This window comes from Haliotis cracherodii, unplaced genomic scaffold (assembly GCF_022045235.1).
Source record: "Haliotis cracherodii isolate W230 unplaced genomic scaffold, xgHalCrac1.p SCAF_5, whole genome shotgun sequence".
Classification (NCBI taxonomy): Eukaryota; Metazoa; Mollusca; class Gastropoda; order Lepetellida; family Haliotidae; genus Haliotis; species Haliotis cracherodii.
Window position 1 is genome coordinate 43,228,763 of NW_027266308.1, and position 18,632 is coordinate 43,247,394.

Genomic DNA, 18,632 nt, shown 5'->3' on the forward strand with positions numbered 1-18,632 from the left:
TGCTTTGATACAATCTTTCCACAGATTATCTGTGAACTGGAATCTTTGTGAGTTTGTATTAATTTTTAAATATTTTATTGGTAGATAATCATGAAGGATAAAAAACCACAACGATCACAACTTCCAATTGCTGACACATATTAAAGGGACTATTCTTTCTATTGTGGAAGATGTTAAACATCTTAACGAAAACGCAGTAATTAAAACAACATACGGTTTTGTTGTATGAACACAAACAACAAAGAAACAAAACGAAAACAGCAGGTAAATTCAATCTATATTTATGGCATTTTCAATGAAAATCTTTGGACGTTATGGAACGGTATATGCAACGTATGGTTGTAGTGATATGATTCTCCAACTGCAACAATCGGAGTTGACAGAGTGGTGTTGGACAAAAAAATGACATAATCTCAAAAATTGGTCAAAACACTGTCTCTCTTCTCTATGGACAAATAACATAGTCACGTAAATCAGACGGGGAAACAAAGTTCGGTTCCCTGGGTGTTGTTGAGGGTCATTCCATTACAAGTGATCTAATTAGTACAAGAGGGTAATTTGGACGATACGATAAATTAAATTCATTCTAGAACATTCGAACCAGTTGATGGTCTGAGAACACATAAATGGTGGATGCCACCTAGTCTAAGATTGTCTGTTTGCACTGTTTTAGCACTGACCATGCTTTTGAACTGTGGAGAATGCAATGGATTCCTTACCAGTCTCTCTAGTTTCTCATAGTTCTATAGTTCGTGGTTATGGTCCAAATACTGTTAGACATTCACCTGTATCCTCAACAAGCACTGTACATACATTTACTAAGCTACGCTGTTGTTGTCTGTACTCGCTGTGCTGCGAACGAGACACACAGCCTTAGTTCCCTTTCCAACCACAATTGAACAAAATCCATGTACACATGTTGTCAGATATCTTCTTTTGAGTACAAGTTATTTCTTTCGACACAAAATGTGTGTAAAGGGTATGTTCTCTGTTCGTTTTGAGGCACAAATCTAGATTCTTGACACTACCTTGCTTACAAAAGCAGGCTCAGTTCTCCTCAAACGAACATGGAATTATGGCATTGGTAGAATTTTAATCACGTTATCTCTAAACGTTATCAATCGCTTCAAGAAAACGTCTCCGTGCCTCCCGGATCGACTCCCAGGACGAAATCAAAACATTTCAACCCGACTCGAGTCGAGCAGACGACAGGGAGCGAGGGAGAGAAGCGAAGTGGCGTACCAGCAGCCGTGGCGATTAAATCAGATCAGGCAGACGACAGAATGGAACACAGCCTTGGTTTTTTCTTTGGGACATTTTTCCAGAGCACCAATTGAGATGAAAATCAGTCAGTTTCAATCACTCTTTCATAACGCTTGATAGTCCGTTAACATTTGCCCAACATCGTTCGCCGACCCGTTATTCATACCAACCACTCCCGCCACCCCTTGGCCCACCCCTGGGTTGTGGGGTAGCATGTTTTGAAGCAGCGCTCCTCCTGGTAGGGCTGAAGCTTTTTGCAAATCTGTGTAGATTGAAGGGGAGGTATGGTGGGGAGGAGAGGCATCGTCTAGTTTAGTCTGTCCATTTACTGAGTCTGAGTTTCTTTCCTCTTTGATATCATCCGAAGGCGAGCCGGGGTCTTGACCTGGCTGTAGAACACCATCTCTGCTGATAGAAGACAGGAAACTGTCAGGGCTGCATTGCAGACACGACAGTGAACAAAATGAATAATTTTTCAAAGTAAAACTAAAACATTTTCAACTAAAAATCACGTATGAACTCAAGTATAGCATATATACATGAAGTAATACAAATTAACCATACTGTTTGCGTTTACAGCTTATTTACGCCTTAATGATAGTTCATATATTATTATTATTATTATTATTATTATTATTATTATTGTGGCCTATTGAAAAACTTACTGCTTGTAAATAATTACTTTTACTGGGTTTAAAAGAAAGTGGTATCACTGTTTCCAAACTTAATCTCAGATCTGACAGAAGTGATTAATCTTCCAAAAATATTTGACCTTAAACCCTACGCTCAACGTGGCCTTTAGTACAGAAATTCTCTCAACAGCAACAGTACTGGCATGGTCAGACATCCACCTTCTTTGCAAGGACTTGCAATAGCCATATCAAATTACCTCAAATCAAATACTTTTTAAAGTACTTTAAATACTGAGCCAGTCATAATTCTGCTTTGAAACATATAAAAAGAACAACTTTTCCAGAATATTTGCAATATTAACGGTAAAAAACATTTCATCAGCACATCCAGCATCTCGTCTTTACCGTGGAAATATCCAATAACAACCGTTAGATGTATGTTCATATACAATACGTTTAAGTACATATATGATATTTCCAGTATTGTCTATGTTGTAAATATATGTACAGCAAAATTGAAAATAGTTGATTTGAAAGCACACATACAAATGTGACTAATAAATTGCCGAAATAAAAATATTCTGATGCATTTAGTTTTGTGACAATACTCAGTAATGACTTACAAGAGAGACACAGATTCCTCGTATCTTAATGATAATAAGAAATCTCCACTTTGACTTCCCTACCACTTCCTGGGTAAATCTGTTCCTTATCTTCCGGGGGTAAATAAAATCAAAAATAGTTTCACGCTCTTTAATTGATTACAGGTTTGAGCTAATTTAAACAGCAAACCAACCAAAACAAGCATCTTATCTTTTCAACGTAATATTGCATCATAGACTTTCAGGAGGCAATTAGTGGCGAGAAGAGCTTTGTGTTTACGCGTTAACTACAACGTTACGTAGGGCCACGTGGTTAAAATGACAGCTCAAAATAATTAACTCAATGATTTGTCATCTTTATGCTTGTTGTGGGGCGTCTAAAGTCATAGACCTTCTCGAGTTATCACATTCCTGGCACATTGTGTAAATTACGGCAGAGTGTTTACGGGTAAACATGTTTTTGTCACGGGCTGTAAGAAATAAATAATTACTTAGAATCATTTGGTGACTTATATTGTACAAACACCCTTCAGCAAATATATTAAATTGTGCATATAACAAAATATTATTATTTTAGATTATACCAAGATCAAATTCGTTTGATATTTGATTGTGCAGTTCTATTCAATCTTTTCTAAGATTGTGAGTTTAGGGTATCAAATTTCAAAACAAGACATAACCTGGCTGCAAATTCATTGATTTTCGCTGTAGAAATATCGATTCGCATATTTATTTTATTTTAGTAGGCTATTCGTTTAATTATTTAATTCATTCTGTATGTTTGGGGATCCTGGGAAGGAGACATCGTTTCCATTTACTATGGGTTCAGTGTGACTATTGACTCAACTGCCTGCACAATTTCCGATTTTTTAAAGCTTTTACTCCTAAAACATTCTACCATAACGCCCTGGACATCTGAATTCGTGCTGAGAATTATGTCTTTGAAAGATTGTCGACACAAAAAACCTTGGTCCGCCATCAGACAAAATCGAAATAATTCAAGGGGGATGGCACGAAATCTGGTAACTTGAGCTTATTGGGATTGCCAGCTTGAGAATTAGGTTTGGTGCTGAATTTTTCACATAATGGCTTCGACAAGACCGTGGTAATTAGAGAAAATTTTCTGCTTTTTAGTTAAAACTGACGTGGTTAAGTTATTACAATCCGTTAATGATGTCAAATGTTTGTTATTCGTCTCCGTTATTACCCGTCACATTCTTCTAATAATTGCCTGTTTAAAAGCCACAAAGGAACAAAATTTCTCTGAATTTCAACAGCTTGACATATTCTTTCAGTTGATAAAGCATATAAAATTTATAACCAAATTTAGTTGTTTCAAAACTGAATTTCCTTCCCGAGGTATCAATCACGAAGGAAGAGCTACAAATATTTGATCACTTGTACTTATCAGTAAAGCTATTAATTTTAAATTCAGTTTAATTTTTTCGGAGTATACTTAGTATTTTCAGTATTTTAATAATTCAGCAGCTGTTGCACGCATCAACAATATAGATAAAAAACCCAACCAAACAACATTGAAATCCGTGTGAGCTGAAAATTACTGAGTAAACACAATTATTTCATAGGGCACAATTACCGTTATCTACTACCGGTTACACTCATAAATAGAACTGCTCTTCTCATATACCATGGTATATACACACCGATCCACATATAACAATAGTTAGCCATGTTCCCTGCTAAATAATGCAATCACGGAAATTGGGGGTCTCATGGCGGAAGTTAGCGATTTGTAAACAATCAAGATGTCGGACACATTTCAAAAGGCAGAACCTATACATAGAATGGACTGATTTTCGTCAAATTTAATCTCAAAGGGGGATATTACCTGTCTTTTGCCTCTGCAGCTCGGTCCCGTTGTCGCCGGTTTTTAAACCAGTTGCTCACTTGTGTTGTGGTGAGGCCCGTCGCCTCGGCTAACTCCCTCTTTTCTCGGGGGGAAGGGTAGGGGTTGTGTCCGTACCATTCCCTCAGTACCGTCCTGGACTTTTCTTTGAAGCAGTAACTCGTCTCCTCTCCGTCCCAGATCGTCCTGGGAAGGGGAAACTTCCTCCTGACTCGGTATTTTCCCACGGCACCCAACGGCCGCCCTCGAAGTTTCTCCGCTTCAATGTAATGGGCTTTTAACCACAAGGCTTGAAGCTTGGGGTGGTTGTGGGTAGAGAATTGGTTGTTTTCTAGGATTTTGTACAGTTCTTTGAAATTTCCACGGTGAAAGGCAACCACTGCTTTTGCTTTAAGAACACTTTCATTCTTATGAAGATGCTCACAGGCCGGTAGCGACCATAAGAACCGAGCGAGTCGGTCTATATTTCCGCCTTGTTGTAAAACTTCACACACACACGCAACTTGCTCCTGTGTAAATCCGAAGGATGGCAACATGGTTGGGCCCCCGGCCGATGGTGATCCTACATTTGTCGGGGCTTGATGTTCATGGAGCATTGCAGCCGGAACGTTCGGAAACGGTCTCACTGCAGATCCGTTTTGGAACACTGGAAAAACAAGAAAGGTAGATTGAGTTACTTCTAACTGAGCTATTGCGTTTCACTGTGACATGGCACCGTGGCCCTCTGCTGGCCGCTGATTGGCTCTGGCGCGCGACCCCATGGATATATCGTTATTCACACAATGCCTGTGAAAATCCATCGCCATAGCAACAATGTCAATCATGAAACCCGACCCATCAAGAGGCGTGGACGAGTTTCGCCAGCTGAGAAACACTCGGGCAGGGCGATTGTGTTTCAACTATCGGTCGGGGTGGAGAAGCACTACTTACGATTCGTAATGACAGAGGGGAAGACTAGGCAGCTATATAACTCCGTAAACAGCCCAGCTAATTGTCCCCGACATTCTAGCGACAATCGTCTGGTGACTGAAGGTGTTTGTGTCCCTAATGACGTTCAGCACCGTGAAATGAACCCTAGACTACGACGCGCATGCTTCATTCACTACAGCTAACTGCACAATGTCTCAAGTCTTCCCCAACCTACCTGGTGAAAGACCTGATTATATTTTGAAAGGAATTTTATAAAGAATGACTGGTGAGAATCGCTGGGCTATGATACCCGTCGAGCACTGACGCGGAGAGATATTAAACGCGATATGACTCCATGATACTTGGTGTAAAGAGAGGATTTCGCAAGGAGAATAGCTTAAAGAAAAATAAACAATGCTCTAAATTGGTTCCATAGAAACCGGGGCAAGATTGGCTAAAATGCGTAACGAATTGGTTCCCAGCCTGTAAATGCAGAGGCAATATTACTGACACTGTTCGCAAATGTGAGAAATAAATAAACTGTGAACAACAGGGAACATCAATATTTATACATTAACATGCGTTGCAGATTAACTGACGATAAAATGAGTTTGTACGGACGTTTTCGGTAGGGGGTCCCTTGACAACTAAGGAGACAGGTTGGGAAGACAAGAGGACGGGACCCTTTCACAGCGACGGACAAATCTAAATAGGAGCCCCGCAGGGATCGTACTGTCTGGTGGATTCATCAAGAATTGCCTCTCCCCCAAGGCTGGGGGATCATATTTCGTGTCTCGAGCCGGGCAGGGTTTGACTTATTCCCATGCCACATTCCCCTTCCACAACGCCCCGATTTCAGGCCCTATGAGCGACGGCCAAAGACCATGAAGAATTTCCCTAAAAACATCCCTCACCACCGCACAACCGTGACATTTAAACGACAAAAAGAATCTGACAACTCGATCAGCTTTCTCTGCAGGACCCTACCTCTACTCTTTATCCATTCTGGACGCTCTAAAGTCAACCGTTGCTCTTTTCTCTATCATTTTCCACCCCGGTATCTGTGCGTCTGCTCGGAAAACCCGTGGCGGGAAAAGCAGACGACGCTTTACATATACGGAATATCGGATGAGCGATCGGGTGAATAACATTTAGGATTGTTGACACTTACGGAGTTGGACCACCAGCATATACTAATCACGCCTAATCAGAAATGTGGAGCCATATTAGATCGTGGTAAGTTTGATTATATGGCGGGAAAATGGATGTTCATACAGAGTGCGAGCCGTACGCAGACGACTCGTGAGGCAGGGACACCAAATTAATCCAAACGCAAACTACTGTCAACATCTCAGTCCATAGATATTTACCTTCGCCATTGTCACCCGCCGTTGTGTACTAACACTCAATAACGACCTATATTTATTTCTTAATCAACTTACGACAAGTAAACATTATGTGCTCCCAGAGTAAACACAAAGAGAACACGAAGAATACAGGAGGCTTAGATTTGCTTTTCCTTTCACTACTTAGGACGGACCACATGGGGCGGGGAAATCAAACATGTCCTCACATTCGAGGTACACAAAACAAATATTTATTGATTGTGCACAAGAGAATCTACTCGACATTACTGGATAATGCTAAATGGTCGACATAAATTTCACTAGCACCATTTCCTAATTTTCGTTTCGTTTTTTTTTTTAATACATCTTAAAAAGGGTGACATATGACCAAATGAAGATATAACTGTCTGTTGAAACCATACCTTATCGAATTATTTAAAAACCTGTCATGAAACGTCAACAATAGTCTTGCAGTACCAACTGGGCACTATTCGTATTAAAACGACATTTAACCACCCCTTCCAAACAGGAAGAAAAATAACATGATCGCGGACATAGAAATCATAATTACAACCTAACGATGACAAGATATCAAATTTCATTTTTACGATCCCGGCATAATTGGCACTTCTTTTATAATGATTACTGCAATTTTTTTCCACGGGGCGACATATGGGCCCCTGGGAGTCGGGACAAGTCTCGGATGGGGCTCACACCTCCCCGTACCCCAAGGTCAATATCGGCCGAACGCGAAGCCAGAGACCACGCCCACTTTACACAGAGGAAACTCGCCTTCTTTTGCCATTCCCGACGACCGGGTACATAAACGGGTGGCGAAGTTCACCCGTGTTCAGTGTACTGGCTTTGTGAGACACTTTGCTCTACATGTAGCTTTGTAAATGTTAGTGCATTAGCGAAGGCCCCTGGTTCTGAATTCCCGCCCCCATTACCGTTCGCTATTGTTCGGGCTCGGTCGGTCAATATTTTTGGACTGTGCGGAAAGAATGCCCCCGTTATTGAGAGATAGACGTTCCGTATAGACCATCAATCTCTCACGTAACCATCAGCGTCCAGTTCAATTCACTTTCCCGCTAATGTTTACGTTATTATATTGTGGTTTAAAATGCGTGTGTGTCATTAAAATGTGATTTAATTTTTTTACACGTTCGCAATTGAGACGGTTTTGGGGCAATAATAGTCATGGTATTTTTTACACATATTAAGTTTAATTAATGTTCATCATTATTAAAGATAGTGTTCACTGGTTTGAATCATGTTTTTTTAGAACGGGTGTTTTGGTTTGAATCGTGTTTTTTTCAGAACGGGTATCACAGAAACACAATTCCTATAATAAGTTCGCATTAAAACCTCAGGTGTGTAGGTGACGGGGTGCAAATAAAAGAAACAGTTCAAAGCGAGATGAAAAAAAATAATTTTACCCTATCGGGTAATTTTAATACAATTTCCAAACATTCGAAGTACAAATCATTCCGTTATATGACCAGATTATGATAATTGCCAACAATTCTAGCAATCATTTTATATTAAAACACTTTACAATGAAGTACCTGTTCATGCGTGAGTCAACATACCAATGGAGCCGATATATCTATATGTACCTATATGCAAAACGCCTATTGCTATGCTGTATATACGTCCATGCATACCGGATTTATTTAAAGCTTGTAATCATCCCTGACAGTGGTGTCAATTTCAGGGTTTACTTCAGTGAGTGACAGGCCTATCTCACCGGGTCAGGCGAGCCAGCGCAGACAGGCCAACCCACAGTTGTATATTGCATGCTATGTACATGAATAGCTGCAATCAACATCGCTGTTTTCGTTTGAAGGTTGTGTGTAAACAAGAACAAAATTATGCTGTCATTTGAGCACTAACTAAAGTAATGTCACGTGATAATAGGTATAATTATACAGCTATGTTATGTTTTGATTCAATTTCTCGTTAGATAACATTTGCGAAATATGGACATTAGTACATTCAAAATAAAATTGCTGACTTTAGGTATTAGTGAAAAACAAATTATTAAGATAATATGTTTCAGACTATGACAAATAAATGCTTATTCCCTGATCTTAATAGTAAATATGACAGTAATTCAGACATTTATCCTTAAAATTCAACTTTTTTGTTTTGTTTAACTCCCCACTCAGCAATAGTTCAGCTATTTGGCGGCGGTCTGTAAATAATCGAGCCTGGACCAGACAATCCAGTGATTGACATCATGAGCATCGATCCACGCAATTGGGATACGATGACATTCATCAACCAAGCCAGCGAGCCTGACCACCCGATCCCGTTAGTCGCCTCTTACGACAAGCATAGTCGCCTTTTCGGCAAGCATGGGTTGCTGAGGACCTTTTCTTATCTAACCCGGATCTTCACGGGTAAATTCCACTTTGAGTACAGTTGAAAGCATATATAATTACATGTCGAGCGGATGAAATATTGTACTAACACATAGAACACAATTGTTCCATAGACAACACACGTGTAAAACATGACCGTTCCGTTTGGGGTAATCACGTATCTTATCGGGCATTGTATCAACAAGCTGGCTCTAGACACGAGTATGCACGTCGTGCACGTCCAAGCCCTAAAACTCCTACTAATATTTGAAATCAGAATACCCGCACAATGTTAATGCAAACGGCGTTAAATACATGTGTCTCTGTGGAAGTATCACAGTGCTATAAATTAATAATTATCACTACTAGCGAGCTTCGATAATACAACTTGATTTTTCAGTTTCCATTAAAAATACATTGTCATAAATAATCAACGACTGATCTGGCCGACCCAACAACTCCTCCAGTCTATTTCAGCCAATCATTATCGATTTCAACTCCCGATTTTCTAAGTTGCTTGTTTAAACGCCACACTCTCTAAATAGTGCCAAATGTTACATCAATCAATATATACTTAACGGTGAAATGAACAAGTTTTCAAGATCAATGTAATTAACAATGACAAATAATAAGCATGTAAATACGCTTGTGGTATGCCGCCAATATCCTGTTGTCTTTCAAGGACGATATGTATATTTCAAGGATACAATCAGTTAGTGATTTTTTACTGAAGGATAACTTGTGCGGTAGCTGCAGTGAAAGCAACAATTACCAATAATGATTTTTTTAAAATGATATTTAATATGTTCGTTTGATATGTTGATATATCCAGTGTGACTATGAAATATATCTACTATAACGCGTTCCTATAACGAGGTTTGTCATTTCTGTTTTTGATTTCATCTCAAATTACTCGCTCTGTACACGTTTTTTACCTTACTATACTATGCTATTTTAATACGTCTCTGAATATGCATATACGTCTATAGCTTGATATTTACATTAGCACATGTGTACAAAGAATCAAACATCGGTACCGAAATCCGAGTGACATATTATGTGGCCGTATTTAATCTAAAATGTAAATATTCTCAACTACAACAATCTGTAAATGCATATTGGTTCTGGATGAAGTACAAGTGAAACACATGTTACTTATTACTTCAAATCTGATATCAAATACATTATACATTAACTCTAAAACGTTCATGCTCCTCCCCCTCCTCCTTCTACTACTACTACTACTACTACTACTACTACTACTACTACTACTACTACTACTACTGCTGCCTGTCATACAAACACTTAAACAAATATATCCAAAACAGCCATGCAAGTCTATAATAGTGGGCAAGTCTAGATTAATGCAGTATCAGGAAAATCAAGAGAGTCTCTGGGCTCCGTTTTATTACATTTCATAAAGATAATTTAACAACTATATTTTCTGTAAGATATGTTCATTTTAGAGACTTGATGTTAGTCTACATCTACTACTACTACTACTACTACTACTACTACTACTACTACTACTACTACCACCACTACTACTACTACTACTGCCGCTATTACTACTACTGCCGCTACTACTACTACTACTACTACTACTACTACTAGTTATAAATAGTTATAAACATCCTATTTTTGAAATTTAACAAAGAGGCCCAGACAGGACATCCGCTATAATCCCGCCTAAGGGCGCTTAGCGATTTGTGTGAAAAGGTGTAAAAAAAGCTGCTCATGAGAATAAAACGACGACCCACTCATCAACAAACCAACATAAACAACCGCGATCACAAAAGCAAAGCTAAACTCACGATTAACATCAATAACTAAAAACAATTGGTCCTAAGCCCCAGAGCCTATCGACTCCACAGCACCAATGCCGCCTTAATGTCACGTACGTTTATATGACCAACCAAGGACGTGACAATCAAGATTCATATTAAAATCCTTTGTATAAAAAGTCTTACCTGAAGATGGGAGGATGCTATTAACGAACTGGTCTAAACTATCATGATCGTCCAACAAATCGACATGTGAAGCTAGGCCGACCATATTTCTCCTATGACAGAGCAACTCTACTACGTTGTCTCATGAAGCACGTCCGATCATCTCTGAAACGTAGCAGCTGTTTTACGCATATTTGTAGAAATTTGTTCAATATACTGAGCTTGACACGAGCGGATAAGCATGTTCAAATAATTTGCACCTGAGTGTGAGATTGGGAGTCGCGGTGGCAATACCCTGCTGAGAGCTTGAGCGCGACTGTGGGTGGCATAGGGGAATTACCCTGGCGAGCGTATAATGTCAGGTACAAGTGTATTGGGCGGGTACAGCTCCTTACAGCGTTGTTGGAAAGCGGTCTTCGGATGTCGAAATAGAATAATGGTCTGTATATCCGTGCCAATTCTCAATATATTTCTGAGGAATACAGATGGCGAGAAATGGGTATGAATGAAAAAGGGGGAGGGAGGAAGGATAGACTGGCGGGGCGGCGTATCTCAATAGATTTTTTCACAATCTAAATTGCATCGCTTACATATGTCAGTTTAGCATAAGCAACATTTTGCGTTTAGTTTAGAAAATTTCTAGAAATTCTTTGGCGAAGTTCGGTGATGTGTGCTTTAAATCATACTTTTTAATTAAATGTATTTCAATATTCATATGGTGCACATCCACATCTTTGCACATCCACATCTAACTGTATTTGTACTGCAATATCAATTACATCCGTACATTTCAAATATGATTACATATTTAAGTTTATCAATTCACAACCGTCCTCTTAACTCCTAAGAAAATGTGAAACTCTGAGACTTAAACGTGGATTGCATTCATCGAACAAAATAGTATTAAAAAATGAATGAACTCGATTACAAGGTGCTTTTGGCCAGACGATGCTATCTGTAAAATGTCATCGAAACGTCGTGCTGTCGTCTTCGGTTTAATAGGCGAACCTAAGCGTAAAACACAACAGCTAGTATTCTAACGCTGAGATCGGCATTCAGTTAAACGGGTGATGCCACGTATGGTTATGAGTCGCCCTCATGCAGAAACTATGATTGTTGAAATTAGACGGCCGAGTTATAAGTACGTGAGACCAAACTTCATTATCGACTTTATCCAGCTGTCTCTATCATAAAAAAGATATCAATTATGAGAGACATGTTCTTTATATCAAGAGCTTCTATAAAAATACCGCTTAAACCCAGAAACGTATCATATACAGCTTCATGTGAAACCATTCTTCCTATTAATGAAATATAACTACCTTATTAACATATCTCTGTGAAAAAATGACAAAATGTGCAGATTAGATATTTTTATGACTGCAAATCCAATATTGTAGTCAGAGTCATTGACGTAGAACGCAGTTATGTCCGTGTATAATGTTAAATTAATTATTCCTTTGTTAATTATTTCGTAAAAATACTAAAAAGGGAAATGTCCTGACGAACCCCCATTAATAACAGTTATATTAAAATATTATACAATTGAAAGATACCATTCACATTTCAGTGTTAATAGACCGAGCGGAACCAAAGATCAAAGTGACATACTATATATTTTGGGTCAAAATCGTTAAATATGTTGCATTCTAATCAGATATATACATGAACTGTTAGGTGTTATGAATAATATCATTACTAACAAAGCAAATACCACCATAATTAAATAGTGCAGGTAACATTATTAACATAATATTAATCACTGATAAAATATTAATAAAACTGTTTTAAAAGCCCCAGCTTCAGGGGTAACAGAGTATAATACAAGCGAACCATGGTGAAATTAGAATATTTTATGGATTATCGAATCGTGGCTTTGGGTATTTTCTCTACATTTTCGCTGTAAAATGTGTTTGGGTAGTAAGCGCTTGCTAGACATGTTTACATGTAAACGTGTTTAGAATTATGTTTCAATCCTAGATTGACTGTTTCATCTAAACATGTTAGAATCTAAACATGAAATGGCCCTCCCGGCATACCCACAACAATCCCATCATGTACGTTTTTTAGCCTTAACACGTTTGCGTAAATTGTTTAGAAATGTGTTGAGAACGTAAACATGTTTAGAATAGTGTTTAAACCATAGACGTATGTTAAGACATACATGTGTATAGACAAATAAACACATATGTCATATATATTATGAAACAAGGAACGCGTTTTGATTTGTGTTCGGATAAACACATGTTACATCATTAAAGGCACAAGTTAAGCTTTCAAAATGTTTCACGGAACATTTGTGGATGACATTTCCAAATTTGACGCATCAGTGACTAAACTGATGTTCGGTGAAATTCCTATTTTGACTTGTACCGTATGTTCCCGTGTTTTTTTAGGCGAACAATTGCCTTGCCTTTGCATGTGTTTGAGATAGGTGCCACAGATGGGGCAGGAAATGGTACCTTTTTCGCGAACACCTGGTGTCATCACTATCGGATCGTGTTTCATGAAGACATTGATGTGGTCGGAATTCATTAATTCATGAATGTATTCATTAGCCCACACGTGACAGTCGTAATAGTGTATATGGGCTTCCCTTTACACATACAGCATAAGGCGTCACTTAATCCATCCCTTTGGGCAAGACTCCATGACTCCAACTACCACAGTTGAACACTTCAATGTATTCCTGGCAGAAAACGTTCTCGGTTTTCGGCCTCGTTTGTCAAAATTGGATCGAATAATCATGATATGAATACTGAATATGGACGATATTTCTATATTTCACTAACCAGATTAACTCTCAGTTGTAACCTGGCTGTCTTAGTGTGTCATCGTACCTCGACAGCTAAATTCCACTAATCACTCGTTTGTTTGAGATCCTGCCCTTCTGCAACACTGCAGGCCGCCCGGATGTTGCGGTGATGTCTCTGGCTACGACACCGCTTACTTAGTCATGGTTGATGCAGAAGTGGCATTCATAACAAATTTACAAAATAGAGTCTAAATCTTATGACTGATAAGATGCATTTCCAAAGTTTTCTTTCCATAATATCCTTTAAAATACACAATGCATTTACACCATTTCATTACACATTCATAATTGTAAACATATGTTCCGTGTCGTCCTTCCGTGTTGTCTACATACATCTGCTACTTTCATCTTATTAATAACTGTTAGAAATAGAAATCAAAGCCAATTTCACCCAAGTCCAACACTTTCAAGGAGAGAGGAACGATCTGATTTCATACACGCCTAACAGAAGCAAAACAACATATTCAAACGGTCTGTTATTGTCTAGACCGACGCCGTAAACATAACCTAAATATATATCTGCTCGGATATTTCTTAGCGGATTTTCTTGGAGAATATGGCGGACATATGTGAACCTCTCTGCTGCTTTTTGCTCCAAAGGATTGACATATATCCTTCCTGTGGTACGCTGTTTATTAATCGTTGCAAAGTAGATGGACAAAAAAATGTACGAAAAAGCTACCGAATTCTTCCAAGGAATGACAGAGTGAGAAAGCGGGAAGGATGAATAACAGCACTCTCCTCGTGGTGTGGGCAATGACAAGGCCCATCTGGCTTAGATCCTGGCGTCAAGGCGAGAAGCAATGTCAAGGTCGCAACTAAACTTTCTCAAAACTTTATACAACAAGCATTCCTCCTCTACACACCCAAAGTTCACCAACATTACAACAAACAATGAATGGGGACAAATTATGAAAGCACACCAACAGCAATAGCCACATCATCGTGCCAGCCATACCCCTTTACAGCCACACCAGGGCCAGACGCTATCAAAGGACGGCCATCGCGATGCCAGTTAATCTATCAACTTAAACTCCCAACGAATTAAGCAAATCTTAATCAGACACAAATCTAACCTGGTACTTACGTGAAGGAGAGTGTTATGTTGTGAAAAATGGTAATTTCACAGATGTGTAGTCCAGTTTATCGACAGGAAGCGACTCCGAGAAGTGGTGAGATTTCGGTTACAAAGACCGAATCCCCGGATGAGCATCTAAGTAACGTGTCTGTATTTCGCGTTGCCTTCTCTCGGGGGCACATATGTTGTTCCCCGATTTCTCGCGTCAACTCTGCACATGTTTATGGGGTTCGAGACGGGGCAACTGGCGTATCTCTTAATGAAACGTTGGCTTCCATACATTCAACATCGTCACCTTACGATCTTTGTCCCGTAATCGATTACATCAATGAGAACTTTTTATTTCCTATGACTTTTCTTTCAGAAAATATGTTCTTTGTACCTGTGGTTTATATTCTATATAAAACATTTTAGTCTGCGAAATATTTACTTTTAAGATTCTTTCACAAGTATTGAATGTAAATTAATAATATTCATTACGTTAAGGGTATGTACCTTTTTGTTTGTTGTTAAACGCCGCACTCATCAATGTACCATCAATATGACGGCGGTTTGTAAATAATCGAGTCTGGACTAGGCAAACCAATGGTTGATATTACGAGCATCTACCCACGCAATTGAGCTACGACGGATGTAAAATCACCGAGCCCCCACCAAACGTAGGTGTATACATTCTTTTGCCCGAGGGTTTATTTCGTGAGCTAATCATTTAAATATTAAAATCATTATTACTTTTAACAATTAAATTTAAAAGTATGAAGCCGAGAAAGCAATGTATTCAATTTGTTAGGGCCTAGCAACAATCGTAATGATATTGACAATATGTCTGTCATTGTTATTCACAACTCTTCTATAAATCAGAATAACAATCATGATTGTCTTGGACACAGAATCCCCGACAGGAAGATCTCTTAACAAGGACTTTATCTTATCAAAGTTTCATGTGGAGAAATGTTTTTAATAATTATATCTCCCGCATATTCGCCGAATGTATTGAGCCACATCGTCAAACCTCGCTTGAGCGACGTCGCGGAGAATGCTCCTGGATTTATACAAGTCCAACACATTAAAAACCCCATGTATACAGGAGCCCTGATGCGAAGGGTATATTTTTGCTATAATTAATAAATCACTTCCTTTCCTTAAATTCCAGACTGACGTAGCCACAATAGAGATCTCATGGGTGGAATCCCAAACGAGCAGGGAAAATAATAATTTAATTTGAGCGTGCTACTGTTGGTGTAATGAGTGTTTTTCTTGTATTGTATGGTGTGAGTTGCGGTTAAATGCTCCCTGTTTGCGACGTGTGACTCTTTGATGCAGGTTGTAAATCATTGTTGACTTTGAAAGATGGGCTAGTTTAAAAACACATTACTATCTAAGCATAAAATTCTGTTACATGCTGATAAGACACGATGGATTATACCTGAAATAATACCAGGAAAAAACGTATGCCTCTAACGAACAGAATTTATACCTTGTCATATCTTGGAAGCTTTAAAGTACCCGAAAGAAAGTACACCTTAATCCACTCATTAGGGATATTTAGTATCAAACAACTCAGCGTTGATGTATACTACACAAAAGAAGTCAAAAGAACACCCTTTTTTCATATGAGTAATCTGTCATGGCCAAAGTAACTATATGGTAAAATAGTGTGATCTTTAACTTCTTTTGAGTACTTGTGTTATTTACTGGCCTATATTTAGTCTGTTGTTATGATGATGGATCCTATCTCCATGGCGACCATCTTTATGAATTCAATTCAGAGCAACCTGCATCATGCGCTATATGTTACGATTCGGCCCACATTATTCGTAAACCCACAGTCTAGACTCTACATTGTAGCTTATAGTGATTATGATCTATTATCTCTATTGTTTTCCAGCAATTATGACTTATGATTATACTCCAACCGTTAAGACTCATGATTGTACTCCAACCAATATTTGATTATACTCCAACCGTCAGGACTTAGCATTTACCCCAACCGTTAAGACTTACGATTATACTCCAACCATTGTGATCCATGATATACTCCAACCGTTATGATGTATTATTATACTCCAAACTATTATGACTTATAACTATACTCCAACCGTTATGACTTCTGATTATAGTCCGAACCATTTAGACTTGTGATTATACTCCAACCGTTAAGACTTATGATTATACTCCAACCGTTATGGCTTATGATTATACTCCAACCATTGTGATTCATGATATACTCCAACCGTACAGACTCATGATTATTCTCTAACCGTTAAGACTTATGATTATACTTCAACCGTTATGACTTATGATTATACTCCAACCGTTATGACTTATGATTATACTTCAACCGTTAAGACTTATGATTATACTTCAACCGTTATGACTCATGAATATACTCCAACCGTTATGACTTATGATTATACTCCAACCGTTATGACTTATGATTATACTTCAACCGTTATGACTCATGAATATACTCCAACCGTTATGACTCATGAATATACTCCAACCGTTATGACTCATGAATATACTCCAACCGTTATGACTTATGATTATACTTCAACCGTTAAGACTTATGATTATACTCCAACCGTTATGAGTCATGATTATACTCCAACCGTTATGACTCATGAATATACTCCAACCGTTATGACTTATGATTATACTCCAACCGTTAAGACTTCTGATTATACTCCAACCGTTATGACTCATGATTATACTCCAACCGTTAAGACTTATGATTATATTCCAACCGTTAAGACTTATGATTATACTCCAACCGTTATGAGTCATGATTATACTCCAACCGTTATGAGTCATGATTATACTCCAACCGTTATGACTCATGAATATATTCCAACCGTTATGACTTATGATTATACTCCAACCGTTAAGACTTCTGATTATACTCCAACCGTTATGACTCATGATTATACTCCAACCGTTAAGACTTATGATTATACTCCAACCGTTAAGACTTATGGTTATACTCCAACCGTTATGAGTCATGATTATACTCCAACCGTTATGAGTCATGATTATACTCCAACCGTTATGACTTCTGATTATACTCCAACCGTTATGACTCATGATTATACTCCAACCGTTAAGACTTATGATTATACTCCAACCGTTAAGACTTATGGTTATACTCCAACCGTTATGAGTCATGATTATACTCCAACCGTTATGAGTCATGATTATACTCCATCCGTTATGACTCATGAATATACTCCAACCGTTATGACTTATGATTATACTCCAACCGTTAAGACTTCTGATTATACTCCAACCGTTATGACTCATGATTATACTCCGACCGTTAAGACTTATGATTATACTCCAACTGTTATGACTTATGGTTATACTCCAATCGTTATGACTCATGATAATACTCCAATCTTCAAACATCAGCCTCTATCATCAATAATCATATATCAGCCATTATAACTAATAACTGTACCACATCTATATTTTTATACTTATATAACTTATGATCTTACTACCTCAATTGTAACAAGTGAAATAAAAATATAAACAATGTATATTTGGAGAAATCCTAACCATCAAATGAACAAGTTATATCTAAAATGTCAGGTAATACTGTATCATATTTCCAGATAAACATGACAGTGAGAAATCCATAGGCCATGTCAGAAACTACATGTCGTACAAATCGTAACTGAAATGTGCAAATATGGCTATTAACGTGCTGAGTGAGATAACGGGGATGTCATGTACGTCAAAACCCACAGCGAACGTAAAATTACGTCGCATGCGAACACACAATATCCAGCAGGACACAGACCAT

At 38.3% G+C, this 18,632-nt stretch overlaps 1 protein-coding gene across 6 annotated transcripts in view; it reads right to left on the bottom strand.

Moving 5' to 3' along the window:
- Positions 1–245: 245 nt before the first annotated feature.
- The window catches only part of LOC139443147 (homeobox protein six1a-like), a 111,945-nt gene continuing 93,558 nt past the window's right edge, over positions 246–18,632 (bottom strand). For 2 of the 6 annotated variants that reach the window (XM_071224099.1, XM_071224098.1), the window contains exons 4-5: positions 4,347–5,010; positions 247–1,698 (exon numbers count right to left, since the gene is read on the bottom strand). In XM_071224099.1, the coding sequence (XP_071080200.1) occupies positions 1,368–1,698; positions 4,347–5,010 (995 nt within the window). In that variant the 3' untranslated portion in view covers positions 247–1,367. Of the gene's footprint in view, positions 1,699–4,346; positions 5,011–10,955; positions 11,164–14,836; positions 14,973–18,632 lie in introns of those variants that run through there. The other 4 variants (XM_071224101.1, XM_071224100.1, XM_071224102.1 and 1 more) reach the window with 4 other exon arrangements.